The sequence below is a fragment of the Saimiri boliviensis genome, chromosome 20 (assembly GCF_048565385.1).
Source record: "Saimiri boliviensis isolate mSaiBol1 chromosome 20, mSaiBol1.pri, whole genome shotgun sequence".
Taxonomy (NCBI): domain Eukaryota; kingdom Metazoa; phylum Chordata; class Mammalia; order Primates; family Cebidae; genus Saimiri; species Saimiri boliviensis.
Window position 1 is genome coordinate 12,319,987 of NC_133468.1, and position 15,405 is coordinate 12,335,391.

At 37.4% G+C, this 15,405-nt stretch overlaps 1 protein-coding gene and 1 non-coding gene across 5 annotated transcripts in view; one reads left to right on the plus strand and one right to left on the minus strand.

Annotated features, from left to right (window-relative positions):
• Nucleotides 1–15,405, minus strand: part of RANBP17 (RAN binding protein 17) — a 318,395-nt gene that overhangs the window by 83,374 nt on the left and 219,616 nt on the right. For all 4 annotated transcript variants that reach the window (XR_012515307.1, XM_074390456.1, XM_039460716.2 and 1 more), the window contains 2 exons: nucleotides 10,557–10,645; nucleotides 536–643 (listed from right to left, as the gene is read on the minus strand). Coding sequence is in view for 3 of the 4 variants with exons in the window: in XM_074390456.1 (XP_074246557.1) it covers nucleotides 536–643; nucleotides 10,557–10,645 (197 nt within the window). In the remaining variant the exon portion in view is untranslated. The remainder of the gene's footprint in view (nucleotides 1–535; nucleotides 644–10,556; nucleotides 10,646–15,405) is intronic.
• On the plus strand, nucleotides 4,776–4,882 carry LOC120360477 (U6 spliceosomal RNA). The gene has a single exon (XR_005576965.1). It is a non-coding gene; the product is annotated as a U6 spliceosomal RNA (small nuclear RNA).

The following is a 15,405-nucleotide window of genomic DNA, read 5'->3' on the forward strand; positions in this document are numbered from 1 at the left end:
CAATGAAAATTGGGAGTGTATAAATCAACCAAATACATGCATCTTGGCATAGAGGAAGAAGCATAGCTTCGAAGTGAAAGCAGGAATAATTCCCAGAGCTTCTGAGGCAAACTAGGTTCCCATGAATTGCTGTGAGAATCATTTTCCTTATCCATCAAATAAAGCATCTCAACTCAGAGACCTCTAAACTTCTTTCCTGCTTTAAAATTATATAGAATTGCATTTAAGCAGTGAAATCGTTAAAATAGCTGGCCTCCTCCATTTTGTGCCTTTGAATATTTTAAATAATGGTGGTTGTAGTCTTCCAATTTCTTTTCCATTTCCCGAAGTCCCCACAGACCACCAAGTATACTACTTTCTCTCAAAAGACCTCAATCTTACGTTTCCAATTCTGTTTTCACCAATCATCTTAAGTCTTGGTTCCTGGGCTCTTGCTAACTACCCTGAAAATACACAAATCAAGAAGGAAAGTCTGACTGTTGGAGATTTCTGCTAATAGGAGATTGTTTTTCTCACTGCCTGTCACACTGCTTACCTGTTTTGCATCAGTTCTGCCATAAGTTTCAAGATGGGAGTTGTACACGCTGGCTCTCCATACCACCGTTCAACAGCATTCTGAAGAATGGGAAGATATGTTGGGTATCTTTTATAAAGCCTGTTAAAGAATTTAAGGGTCTAAAGAAATACTGTTCCTAAAAATTAGTGCCACTAAAAAAAAAAAAAAAAAAAAGGAATCTATATTTTCTATGTTTATACTAATTTGTTCTACATTTATACTATACAATGGCATTTTATAAATTGCTCTCCCTAACCTGCACAGATAATACATACATTCTTGTGGCTGCCAGCAGTATGTTCTTATTTGTAACATATCATACATGTTATATTGCTTTGTTCTTAGACTACTGTACAAATAAAATACGTACTTTTAAAGTATCATGTAAGTAGCACATTTAAAGAATTAAGCCTAATGTTGTAGGAAAGGAAAATAAATTTAGTTAATGAGGATAAAAAGATACTTGAGTTATTATTATCAGCTTCTTGGGTACTATACTATTTAAAAGTATTTTTATTGTGAAATTTAAAAATACACAAAAGTAGAAGGAACTAGTCATAATAAACCTTACATATGTATCTCTCAGTTTCAAAACTACATTCTTCTTTTTAAAAAAGTTGTTGAATTGCTCTTTTTGGTCTCAATGTAGCTCCAAGGAACATCTGGGATGTTGGCTTGAAGAAAACATCTGGGTAACTATTAATCTACTCAACACCAGTGTCACTAAAGATAGTCCCAAGTACACCCAAGGAGAAATTTTCTAACATCCTGATTAATACTAAGGAGTACATGCCTCCGATAAGTCTATGGTGAAGACCATCAGAACCTGGAAGACAGACTCAGCTCCACTGGCCCTTTAATCAACACTGGCCATCTCTTTGCCAAGTAGGCAAAGACTGAGGTCCCAAACTGTAGCAGAAAAACTCGATGTCACTGCCTTCATTTCTCTTTTCTTTTCCCAATCCTCAAGTCTCTTTCTGATGTTTTCCAGCATACTTTTGTTTTTTGTTTCAGATCAAAATGCTAAACTGAATCACTTAATGGCATTTCATTTCGGTGTGGTCTGGGTAAAAATCTCCATGGTCAGATCATCATAATTTTCTTCACTGCTCCTGGAATAAATTTCAAACTCCTTAGCACGGCATTCAAGGTCCTTTAAGATTTGGTTCTTGCCTACCTCCGGCTTTATCTCTTAGCATTTCTGCTCTATGATTTAGCTTTTCATAACTCCCTGCAAACCCACTAATGCCAGTTCTTGTCTCCATTCCCTCATAGACCACTTCTTCTGTCTAACATAACCCTGTTTTTCAATACCAAGCTCACGTTTTACCTTCCCTGGGATGTTTTCTCTATTTTATCCAAAGGCTTTAGTCTCTTCCTCATCTATGTTCAGTGAGCACTCGTGACCGTATCTCTCTTATAACACAGTATGTTAGGGTTGGTTGCTTGTGCTATTTGTCTGCCCCATTAGACAGTGGGTTTCTAAAGAACAGAGAACTTACTACCTTCCTGCTAATTTCTATTTGAATGTCAGATTTCAATATAGGTGTCAACTATCCCAGGAAGCCTCCTCTGACATCACATGTACTTGCCTCCTATCTCTCTGTAACGGGTTAGAAGTGTCTCCCACGTATGGTGGTGGAACTCTGTGCTAGCACAATCACAGCACTTGTACATCTCTCCTATTATAACCTTTTTGAGGGCATATACTAAGTTCGTGTTGAATGCATGGCCTGGCACAAAACAGATTTCAATCAATATTCGTTGCTATAAACTTGCAACCTAAAAATGAAGTATAGCTTATGTGATTAGAACTATTTCATTGTGTATTTCACTTTGAAGCTTTAGAAAACAGTTCACATGATGTTCAATGAAAATAAGCCACCTATAACTTTAAGAGTGGTATGCTTCCTAAAAGTGCAAAAAGCAGTACTTTCTCCTATTAGACATGCATGCCATGTTAAGGCTGCATTTGTATATGCTGAAACTGTTTTCTTATCAATGATTTTCTCAAGTCCTATTCTATAACAAGCATTGTTTGACACTCTTCAGAGACACCAGTAAAAAAAAAAAAAAAAAAAAAAAAAAGAAGAAGAAGAAGAAATCCCTGTCCTCATGGAATTTATATTCTAATAGGACAGAAAGTAAACAAAATAAATATACATTAGAGAGCACTACAAAGAAAGCCTGGCCTGGTGGCTCACACCTATAATCCCAGCACTTTGGGAGGCTGAGGCAGGAGGATCACTCAAGGCCACAGGTTTGAGACTAGCTTGGGCAACGTGGTGAAACCCTGTCTCTACTAAAAACACAAAAATTAGCCAGGCATGGTGGCACTCGCCTATAATCCCAGCTACTTGGGAGGCTGAGGAATGAGAATTGCTCGAACCCTGGAGGTGGAGGTTGCAGTGAGCCATGATTGCACCACTGCACTTCAGCCTAGGTGACAGAGTGACACTAGTCTCAAAAAAGTAGTACTACAAAGGAAAATAAGGCAGGGAAGGGGGACAAGAAGTGAGTGTACATGTGAGACTAAGGTTTCAGTTAGATGAAAATAAGAGAAATAAAGTCAGTCCACTTGATTAACTTTATTTTGACTGTTGTCAGACAACTTAATGTTTTGTTTCTATGGACTAGAAAAACTTAATTTTGGTAGATGTAGATACCATATGCTATGTACTATGCTAAGGGCTGAGAATCCAGAGTTAAGGAAGATATAACTTTTTTTGTTTTTGAGATGGAGTCTTGCTCTGTCACCAGGCGGGAGTGTAGTGGCATGATCTCGGCTCACTGCAACCTCCGCCTCCCAGGTTCAAGCGATTCTCCTGCCTCAGCCTCCCAAGTAGCTGGGACTACACATGTGTGCCACCATACCCAGCTAATTTTTGCATTTTTAGTACAGATGGAGTTTTGCCATGTTGGCAAGGATGGTCTCGATCTTGTGACTTTGAATTCGCCTGCCTCAGCCTCCCAAAGTGCTGGGATTACAGGTGTGAGCCACTGTGCTCAGCCAGGAACATATAGCTTTTAATCTTGGGGAACACATGCTCAAATCAGGGTAGCAGACATAGAATAGGGAGGCTTTGAGTACAGAAATTCTGAAGCAGTGCCACTGGAACACAGGTGAGAAAATATTCCCCCAAGGGACCTCCTGAGTACAAATTCAGAAATCATTAGTGGGAATGCATTTGGAAGGCTCATGAGAATACGGATTCAACCCAAATCGCAGAACCTAAGAGGCACACCCAGGTCTCTGCAAGGCATTCTATAATGGCATTAGAACCAGGATATTTTTCAGAGCACACAGCATTCACCATGGGATAAGGCCAGGAGATACAAGGGGATGCTCCTTTTTCTGTGTTGAATCTGAGTGGTGCCAATTCTAATATGCTTCTGAAGAGGTGACTGCCACAGAGAAAATGAGTGATCATTGAAAAGCAGAGTAGAGGTCTACTCAACAGAGAGGTTAAAAGGGCTGCAGAGTGAGAGTGCCAGGCTCAGTTACAGGGTGAGAACCAGAACCCACTCTAGGAGTTTAATTTTCCAGTGGCCTTGTGAGGACTATGTCTATACGAGCCAGAAGAAGAGAACAGGAGCCCTTAGGTAGAAGATGCCCAGATCTAACTGCTTTCACTGAGACTTTCTCAATCAATTTCTAAGGTCCATAACAGATAAATTAAAAATCAAAGGCATTAATGATATGACATTGCCTTATCGGACAGAAAAAATGAAAATATGAAAAATATCAGTTTTGCTTATTTACAACATCCATTCATCCGTCCATCCATGCATCCGTCCGTCCGTCGATTCATCCATCCATCCATCGGTTTTTAGTACCAGAAGGCAACAAAGTTTTCATTAAAAGTGTTAGGAGACAAGGCTTTGGGGATGTGGTTCCAGAATAGAAACAGCCTGCCAGTTCAGAGCTTAAAGGTAATCCATGTATATGTAAACATCTGAACCTTTGTTCACAAAGGGACTGCTGCTGGAAGCCTTTCCTCTCTCGTGTCTGGCAAATGCTTTTCCATCTTGCAAGGCTTAGCTCAACTTTCACTTCTCCTGCGAGCCCTTCTCTATCTTGCAAAAAGCACTGCTCTTTTTCTCATACATGCTCATATAGCTCTTTGCATGCATCTTTGTTATAACACACTGACATTTCATTGTTTAATAGTCATGCGTAAATCAATTAGATAGTGGGCTTCTAAGGAGTAATCATTTTGTGCTCGCCATGGCAGCACATATACTAAAACTGGAACAATACAGAGAAGATTAGCATGGCCCCTATGCAAGGATGACATGCAAATTTGTGAAGTGTTCCATATTTTTTTAACAAACAGAAAGCCAAATCATGAGCAAACTCCCATTCACAATTGCTTCAAAGAGAATAAAATACCTAGGAATACAACTAACAAAGGACAAGAAGGACCTCGTCAAGGAGAACTACAAACCACTGCTCAAGGAAAGAAGAGAGGACACAAACAGATGGAGAAACAGTCCATGCTCACGGTTAGGAAGAATCAATATTGTGAAAATGGCCATACTGTCCAAAGTTATTTACAGATTCAATGCTATCCCCATCAAACTACCATTGACCTTCTTCACAGAACTGGAAAGAACCACCTCAAACTTCATATGGAACCAAAATAGAGCCCACATAGCCAAGACAATACTGAGCAGAAAGAATAAAGCTGGAGGCATTATGCTACCTGACTTCAAACTATACTAAAAGGCTATAGTAATTAAAACAGCATGGTACTGGTACAAAAACAGAGATATAGACCAATGGAACAAAACAGAGGCCTTGGAATTAACACCACACATCTACAACCATCTGATCTTTGACAAACTGGACAAAAACAAGCAATGGGAAAAGGATTCCCTGTTTAATAAATGGTGTTGGGAAAACTGGCTAGCCATGTGCAGAAAGCAGAGACTGAACCCCTTCCTTATACCTTATACAAAAATTAACTCCAGATGGATTAAAGATTTAAACATAAGATCTAACGCCATAAAAACCCTAGAAGAAAACTTAGGCAATACCAGTCAGGACATAGGCATAGGCAAGGACTTTATGACTAAAACAACAAAAGCCAAAATTGACAAATAGGGTCTAATTAAACTTAAGCCTTCTGCACAGCAAAAGAAGCAATCATTAGAGTGAACTGGCAACCAAAAGAATGGGAAAAAAGTTTTGCAAGCTACCCATCTGACAAAGGGCTAATATCTAGAATCTACAAAGAACTAAAACAAATATACAAGAAAAAAACAAACAACCCAATCAAAAGTGGGTGAAAGATATGAACAGACACTTCAAAAGAAGACATATATGAGGCCAACAAACATGAAAAAATGCTCACAATCACTGGTCATTAGAGAAATGCAAATCAAAACCACATTGAGATACCATCTCAGGCCATTTAGAATGGCGATCATTAAAATATCTGGAAACAACAGATGCAGGAGAGGATTTGGAGAAATAGGAATGCTTTTACACTGTTGGTGGGAGTTCAACCACTGTGGAATACAGTGTGGCGATTCCTCAAATATATAGAAATAGAAATGCCATTTGTCCCAGCAATCCCATTATTGCATATATACCCAAAGGATTATAAATTGATCTATTGTAAAGACACATGCACACGTATGTTCACTATGGCACTGTTTACTATAGCAAAGACTTGGAAAAAAACCCAAATGCCCATCAATGATAGACTGAATAAAGAAAATGTGGCACATATACACCATGGAATACTATGCAGCCATAAAAAAGGATGAGTTCATGTCCTTTGCAGGGACATGGATGACTCTGAAAGCCATCATTCTCAGCAAACTGACACAAGAACAGAAAATCAAACACTGAATGTTCTCACTCTTAAGTGGGTGCTGAACAATGAGAATAAATACTACAGGGAGGGGAACATCACACACTGGGGTCTGTTGGGGGTTGGGGAGCTAGAAGAGGGACAGCAGGGGGTGAGGAGATTAGGGAGTGATAACATTAGGAGAAATACCTAATGTAGGTGACGGGGGGATGGAGGCAACAAACCGCCATGGCATGTGCATACCTATGCAACAATCCTGTAACATCTGCACGTGCACCCCAGAACTCAAAGCAAAATTAAAAAAGAGAAATCATTTTCTTCATTCTTGCATTTCTTTTGCCTGGCACAGAAATGAAATGGAAAAAAAAAATGTTTGCTGAACAGTGAATTTTCAGCTGTACTTTTCTCTCTATTTCAGTTTGCCCAAAATGATACTGCCAATTACTTTCTTCTTGAAAACAATTCTGATTTTGTTAGTCAATCAAAACCACTAGTTGCTTTATAATTTAGACCCTTATACTTATGGAATAAGGGTCTACATTCCTGAGACTGATATTCAAGAGTCCCAAACAACCTACATTTCCAACCACGAAATCAGTGGTATCTCTAACAAAATATCTTCACTACTGACTCCCTAAACCTGATGCCTAGGTCAGCTGAAAACCGCTGACCTAGGTGCTCCTTCCTTCTTCCATATGGTCCAATCCTATTTATTTGGTGAGACCCAGGGAAACACCTTCACTTTCCAGAGACCTTCCTGATTCCCCAGCTAAATGCATTCACTGTCCTGTTTATATCTTTGTTACGGCTCACAGCACTTTCTATGCGTTATTATAGCAATTTATGTAAATATCAAACTTTGTTGGGGGTAGGATCTGTATCCCTCATGAACCTAGCCCAGTCCTTAGCCCACTTTGCTGAATAAGTGAGCAAATGGGATTCCACTGTCTCATTATGCATCAGGGAAAGGAACTAACAACGACTGTATTTACTTGATGACAGCCACTGTACTGGGCCCTTTACAGAATAATAGAATCATGACACTTCTCACAACACACCTGTGAGTTAGGTATTATTAGTCTTGTTTTATGGAAGGCAAAATTGTGATTCTGAGATGTTTAGTAACTTACCCAAGACCCACAGTTTAAGTGGTGAATCCAGGACTGGAGTCTAAGACTGTGCTATTCCAAAGTTTGTGCTCCTCTACATACCTTGTTATCTTGCCTTGCTGTTGTATAATGTGTTTATGCATATTAATAAATAGCACTGACTTCTTTTCAGTGAACAAAACGATCAGATTTTAACAAAAGACTGTGTAGGAGAAAAAACGTCATACAAATTCTTGAATGTTTTTTCCCAACTTCCCTCTGGATTTTTGTTACTTCAGTTTAAGTACGATCTAGGAAAAGTTTAAACAAGGTGATTAGATGTGCTGCAAGATAAGGTGTTTTCTTAATGTTGCGTTCCCATCACAGGGACAAAGAAGTGAGTCAGTGATCCTCCTTCAATTCTCCAGCCCTGGAAACCATTTATCAAGATGGTTGCCGTGTAGTTTCAGGCAGTTTAGTTTTGGAAGGACAGAGTGAAAAGCAACGTAGTTTGTGTAGCAGTTAATGCAGTCAGTGTTTATAGAAATGTTTTTGAATTAAATAGCTAACCACTAAAATAGCATTTTATCAAATAATAGCCATAAATAAAATGCATTTTGACTTTAAGATGACATGTGCTCTTCCAGGATGCTGCTTCTGCATGCTAAGGATTGTATAACAAATTAAAGAACACACATTTATGTGGATAAAAGGCAAATAAACTTTCCCCAGCAGTAATGTGGAAATCATCACTGACGGTTTGACATATCAATATTTCAGGAAGAATAAATGACTTTCATATCCATGGCATTTTTAAAATCATACTTATTCATTTTTGCATTACTTGAATACTTTGGAAAGAATCTGTACTTTATCACCTGAAACTGCTTAAAGTATTTCAAAATATTTTAATAAAGCTTTTTGAATTATCAAATAATATAACTTTTAAACAAATTTTACTATTATTATAAATATTTGCTCTTCATCCCTCGCCCAAAGGAAAACTATAAATCTTGTCTCAACTGAATGAACACCATTTATCATATTCATTTTGTTGTCAATACAATTATGAAAAGCCCTTGGCCTTTTCCCAAGGAAGCTGATTTGCTACTGAAACTCAATTATTATAAGCAACGCCAGTACCAAACCACCCCATTTGGCAATCTAACACAGCTTCCCGCATAACTGACACTTCTCTCCACCCCGACCCTGAAAACTTCAACACCTATGGTCAAATGGAGGAGACAAAGGTTTCCAGTTCAAAACAAAACATTAAGTCCCAAGATTTTCCGTTTGCTATTTTCTGCCATCTGCTGGACAAAAGTTGCATTTCAGAAAGGTTCCCCCCGACCCTCAAAGGAGCTAAATAAGAAAATGGAAAACAATTAAAAATGTAAATTATAGTATCTTCTCTAAATATTGGGCAGTATTAATTATGGCAGATAGTTCTTTTTTGACAGTGAGGGGAAGGTTTCTGACCTTGACTCTTGGTTGAAACTGTTGAAGAGAAAAACACGAAATGTTAATCACTAGATAGCCTAGAGTTGTGAACTGGTTTCAAGATCACCATCGATATTACAGTGCCCAAAGTAGACTTTTATTATTTTTCAAATAATAAAAATTTTGATTTTGAGAGGTGCTATTTATGTTCAGAGAAAGGAAAGAGTCAAGCTGGGTGCAGTGGAGCTCACCTGCAGTCCCACAGTCCCAGCTAGTCGAGAGGCTGAGGTGGGAGGATCGCTTGAGCCCAGGAGTTTGAGTCTAGCCTGAGCAACATACGAGTCCTTATCTCTTAAAAATTTAAGAAAAGGCAGAAATAAAAGGGTCATATATAATTCCAGTTTAACTGTCATAGTTAAGAGAATTTTAAGACTTTCCATGTTGAAATTTATAATCTCTCTATATATTATATATTGATGTAAAGCATGTGCATGATTACTCAATTATATAAAAAGCTGTAACCCTTCTCTGGGTAAATGTTCAAAAATTTTTATAATAGGTAGAGTTCTCCCTAAAACATGCCTACATCCCCTGTTAGTTATATTTTTGGCCACAACTGTGGCAGAGTATTTGAAAGTTGCTTTTAAGAAGTTTCTATTGCCATTTGATTTACAGGAAAGTTTGCTAAGAAGGGTTTAAACAAAGCAACTGAGAAACAGTTTAGATTAAAAAGTAAACTAGCTTTGAGATTATATAATTTTTTCATATGCTCTGATGGTTTCATGTATAAAAGACATAAAACCATTATATAACGCTTATATGACTTATGTACAACACCACTTCCTGTTGGGATCAAAGGTAAGTCATACAATACTATTAGAACAGTATTAATGGCCATTTACAACTACCAAAAATGTGTCAGACATTATACAGAGTACACTTTACCTATTTTAACGGGTACAATAAGCCATGATACTGATTATAGCTGTTTTCAAATGAGAAAACCAAGACTCACACAGGTGAAATGACTTGCCAAGGTTCACAACACAGTAAATGAAGAGCTGGGATTTTAAGCCTCATCTGTCTATCACCAAAGTCCATGCTCTTTTAACTCTTTTTTTTTTTTTCTGTCTGTACTAACCCTTGGCAAAGGTAAATTCAAATTTTACATCAGATGACAAATCTTGACTCTTTTCCCCTTTTTACGTCCATTAATTATTTTCATGATAATGAAAAACTGTGGCATGATGAGTTAGGCCTCGAAGAGATAAAATGATCTTCCCAGCTTTGCTAATTGAGATGGAGATTCACATCTCCCCTCAAAAATGCCAAATGGTAGGATTCGTTGATCCCTAAAGATGCTAGCCAGATCATTCCTTCAACTCCGACATAAACAATCATTTGGGGGAAGTCATTTTTAAGTATCAACATTTAACTGCACCAAAAAAGTGGCCTCTCGGAGCTGGGTCTCCAAATACTGTGCTCAGTTATCTGTACTGCTGCCACTGTGTTGTAATTTTTAGCTGATTACACATTAGTTCATTTAGCTTTGTTTCCTCTTCCCTACTGTGCCATACTATTAAACGAAAGCGAGGGGCCTGGCATCCCTCTGTGCACAGAGCTGGTATTGTCACAGTGTAATAAGGATACATCCAGTCAAACAGCATGGTGTAGCTGGTCTTTGTGTTCAGTGCAAAGGCAATCCCTCGAAGATCTCTTGCCAGCCCGATCAACATACGCTGTCAGTGGGAAAGAGACACAGTAATTGATTTTCACGTTAGCGCAGAGCAGATGGAGTAATAATCAGGCAATAATGACCACATATCTGATTTTGATTCATTTGCTAAAATGTCTCGTTCAGACCTCTTTCTACAGAAAATCACAGACTCTCTAAACAAACAGACCATCAACTCTGCTGATCAACTCCACTTTGCTTCTCACAAATTTAGCCAAGTCATAATTTCAGTAGCATAGCTAAGCATTTAGATTCTTAATATACTTTGTTTCTGAATAAAGCCAAATCAGAAAAAAAAAAGAGATTAGGATTGATAATTACACGAAACAGATATGTACAGGGTCTAGATATTATTTAATAACAGTAAATCTTAAACATCAGCTTGTATGCAGTAGCCTCTACAACATAATTTAGAGTCTATCCTAGAAAGGCACTGACACTTAAAAATTCCTCATGAATATCTTTAATAACTTTGGGACAAAATAAAACTGGCCAAGAGACCTCCTGGTACTTTGATACACGCAGAATGGCAGTCACATTCCCCAAGCGAGGAAGACGTGAGAAAACAGGTTCTATATTTGATGTCCTAAGACTTGAATCTGAATCCCAGCTTTAAGACTTAAGGCAAGACAATTTATCAGGCTCACTTTTGTCATCTATAAAAGGGGCTCATAACACATTTCTCACAGAAGCACTGTGACAAATAAATTTAATAAATGTATGTGAAATGCCTGGCAGAGACTGATACACAGTAAAAGTTCCACAAGTATTTAGTTTTAGAGAAAAAAACCAAAAACTTGACTCTTGAATAGAAGAGATCTGACTTGTCCTCCGGACTCTTAATTAAGCTGTCCTTAGGTGGATGCTTGGGAAGAGAAAAAGAAAACCCATGAACAGATGCTAGAATGTCAGAACAAAGAGCACAAATAAACATAATTACAAAACAAGGGGGTGGGATAATTGAGATATACAACTGTGACTTCTGAAGACACCGTTCCATTTCAAATACTCAGCTAGAAATGGTCTCTGAACTTTTTTTTTCTACCAGATTTTCTCTTTTCTCACACTTTGGTAATAAATGAAAACGTTTTTACGCAGGAGTTTAAATTATTATTAAGCAAACGGTGAATCCTGACCCTCATCTTAATGGCTGATTTAATTTAATTTCAAAGTACTAAATAACAGTTTAACTCAGAAGCATCTGGAATTTCTCATCCTCTCCACTCTCTCTGTCTAAGAGGTGACTCAATGTAACTGGATGTTATTTATAGGAATATTCAGTTTCTATACTGACTAACAGTTCAGAGAATGATAACAGTTCAGAGAATTTCTGAATCTGAAAACTCTGAATTTTTGTTTCTGTTCCTTTAAATGACTTAACTCCTTTTTTTCCTCTCATACTCTCACCAGTTCTCGTTTTTCTGTAACCAGCTGGCCTCCTTGTAGCTCCCTCATGTAACCTGCAATTAGTTTTTAAGCATTTTGCCTTTTCATGTAGCTTTTTTTTTTTTTTTTTTAAATCACCTGGAACCTGTTCCTCTCTTTCTCAGTTTTTCACATTCCTGGAAGCCTCTAGCACAAAATATATCTTCAAAGAAGCCTTCTTCAAATCATTGTGTTCTGACTCCTTAGCTTTGCAGTCTTTCTATTAAATTAGGCTTTTTGTTCTATTTTTATTAGGTACACTTACAGGTTTCAGGCTATGCTTCAAATAATTTTAAGTTTCCACTTACACATGAGATATCTACCATTTAAGTCTAAATTAGTCAACAAGAACCATGAGTTTTACTTTCTTTGTGTCTAGTACAAAGGGCTCTTAAAATATTTTAGATTATCCTCATTATACAAAAGGATTAATTTTTATTTTATCACAACTTTTTCCTTCCTTAAAAGATGTCAGATTAATAGAAGTGGTCTATAGAACTCAAATCTATGGGCTTTTTTTTTTTTAAGTGGCAAAATGTGGCTATAAAATTATATCAATGTTTCATTCTAGAAAATGTTACTACAGAGGAAGCATATAATAACTAAACGTATGTTTTAAATGAGTTCAACTCATTTAAATAGATTTCTTATGCTCAAACAATATCTTTTATCTCAAAGCAGCAGAGAATACTGTAATAATCTACATGGATACACAAACAACACTAAAGAGAGTGTTTTCTCAACAGCCAAAACATATGCAGCCCGGATATGAAAAAGAAAAATCTGCTAACTAGGAGCTCAACCAGACAGTGAGAGGTGATTTTCTTGAATTTGAGGAAAGGAGGTGCTACCGTTTACCATCTCATTTAAAATAGTGCAAACAGTTTTATTTTAAAAGTTGCCTTTCTCCCACAGTTGGTCAACACAAGATTGATCTGAAGAGTGACAGGCTCTTGTATTTTTAGTGAGGCTGTTTTGGGGAGTGGGATAGGTCTAGGGATCTAACCCTACGGATTCCTTTCTGGATAGTTAGGGAGAAACTGCGGAGTTCTTCAGTCTGCTGCATGGTGAACAGTTGTCTGTGTGCCAAGCGTGAGACGAATGGGCTAGGAAACAGCTGAAACGAGGTTCCTTCCACCCTGACCCCCAAAACAGGGTTTCTAATGGAAAGTCTGACAGACCCTTTACTGTAGTGGCACTACTGGGGGCAGCTATAATATTATCCTCATAATTCTACTATATAATAACAACAAAGAAAAAGAAGGTGAAGGGTCATTGTGCTTTGTCTTTAGAATTAAGATGGCTGTCTTCATCCTTACAGCATACTCTTAATTCTGAAGACACATCTTAATAACCTCTAAATAGTTCCAACAAAAGAGCCCTGTCAGAGGAATGAGCAGGCCCCAAGGTGTTTCAACTGGAGTGTTTTCATCTGCCTTTATTGCTCTATCCCTCTCCAGAATTAAGGCAATAACCTGTGATAAATTATTCAGGAACTGCTACAGGGATCAAAGCAAAATCATTCTGTTAAAGTGCTGTTTGCAACATTTGGCACTTAGTGTGAAAACTTTTAATGTGCGCATGCTGAAAATCAAGGATTTTAAATAATTTAACATTGTGGAGTTTTTACGAAAGGACTAAAGATAGTAGGTTCCTATTTAACTGCTCTTCTTTCTCTGGGAAGTTTTCATTCATTTTCCTTGAAACTGATGATGTCATGACCAAATCAAAAATGATGCATGAGTCAGGGGAGTACTGGACTATATTTTACCATGGATACAATTATAGGGGGAAAACATATATTCTGTAAGAATACTCTAAAGCCAAGATTTGTCAGAGTATCTTTCCCTTTTCCCCTTTACTTGGAAGAGAAAAACCCAAGACAAAATTTCAATGTTTTCTTCAATTTTATTAAGAATAAGTAAGAAAACAAAGATATAAATTTAGGACTCCCTTCATGTTTAAGTTTATCCTGAAATCTGCATCGGAAAACATTTATAAATAGGGAGTTAGAAAATCCTGGTAAGAGTTGCAAATTAAATGAATTTGGCAGTCCTGCGGCATTTTCATAGAGATATTTTAACAGCATCACCTCCTGTGGATTGGAATACTAAATACTTTATTGAAGAACAAAACAGAAATGTTTTTATCTCTAGTACTTGCAAAATGAAGTACCTGAAAGCACTTTTGCGCCTATTATTTATTCATCATGATAGAAAAATAGCTTTAACCTAATAAATTACATTTAAAAGCATTTAGTGCAAAAGTTTTGTTTATGATAGAGCAACAGATTTAGTTTTTTATCGGTAGCTTAAAGCACCAAGTTTTCTTTATACAAATTAGACAGATGGTGCTTACAGTAGAATTTACTAAAGGTCTGTCACAACAAATGCAGCCAAGCTGCATATTTAATCACTGCAGAATCTTGTCTACCTGCAGCTGCCAACTGCTAATCCAATTTCCCTGATAAATGTGGCAAGAGACACGATCAGCAATAAAGAGCATCTAACTCCATTTTCCTGCAGGGCGTCTTTTGATGAACATTTAGGACGGAAGCACGGAGTGCACTGTGTGGCCTTGGTTCGTGGCAGCTGCATGCATTCTGAGGCACAGTTCTCAGGTTACTCACTTAATTCTGCCACTATCATTACGTTGCTATTGATCTCAGTAGCTGTTGCCTACACAGCATTACTCTAGATGAAGCTGAATCAGGCAGTTATCATGCATCAAACTTGCTCAAAAGCCTGGAGATTTCCCCTTAATTACTTGTGATTTTATTTGCAAATACCGTTAAAGTGTAATCAAGCAGTCACTTTCCAGGGTCGTTAAGAACTTGCTGGTTTAGGGATATATCACTGGAACTCCATTAAAAATGACTCTAGGAAGATGGTTTCTATCAAACTAGATGGGATTACAACAAAAATGGTCTTGGAATATAATGAAATCTTCAGATGAGAGAGACGTAATTTTTATAAAGATGATGTTTTTCAACTTCACTGCTTCTTTTTGATAAAGGGCAGCAATAGCAACCTAAAAGCTGCAAAGATTTTGTTGGGCACTGAAAATATGTGGAAGACATCTGTAAGATACAGCTAACCTGAGTCGAAACTCTGGTGAAGAATTTCAGGAAGACTATAAACACAAAGAAAATCTGTAAGATCCTTTTTTGGTTTTAAAATTCTGTAACTATAGCATGCTGATAAACATTAATTTCAAAAATTCTTTTAAGTTAAGAGGTATAGCATTTGGCTGATTATTTTTTGATAGAAGAATAACCTAAAGATAATTAATAAAGGCCGTATCATTTTTCTATTTGGCTTTTTACTGCTAGTTTTTTTT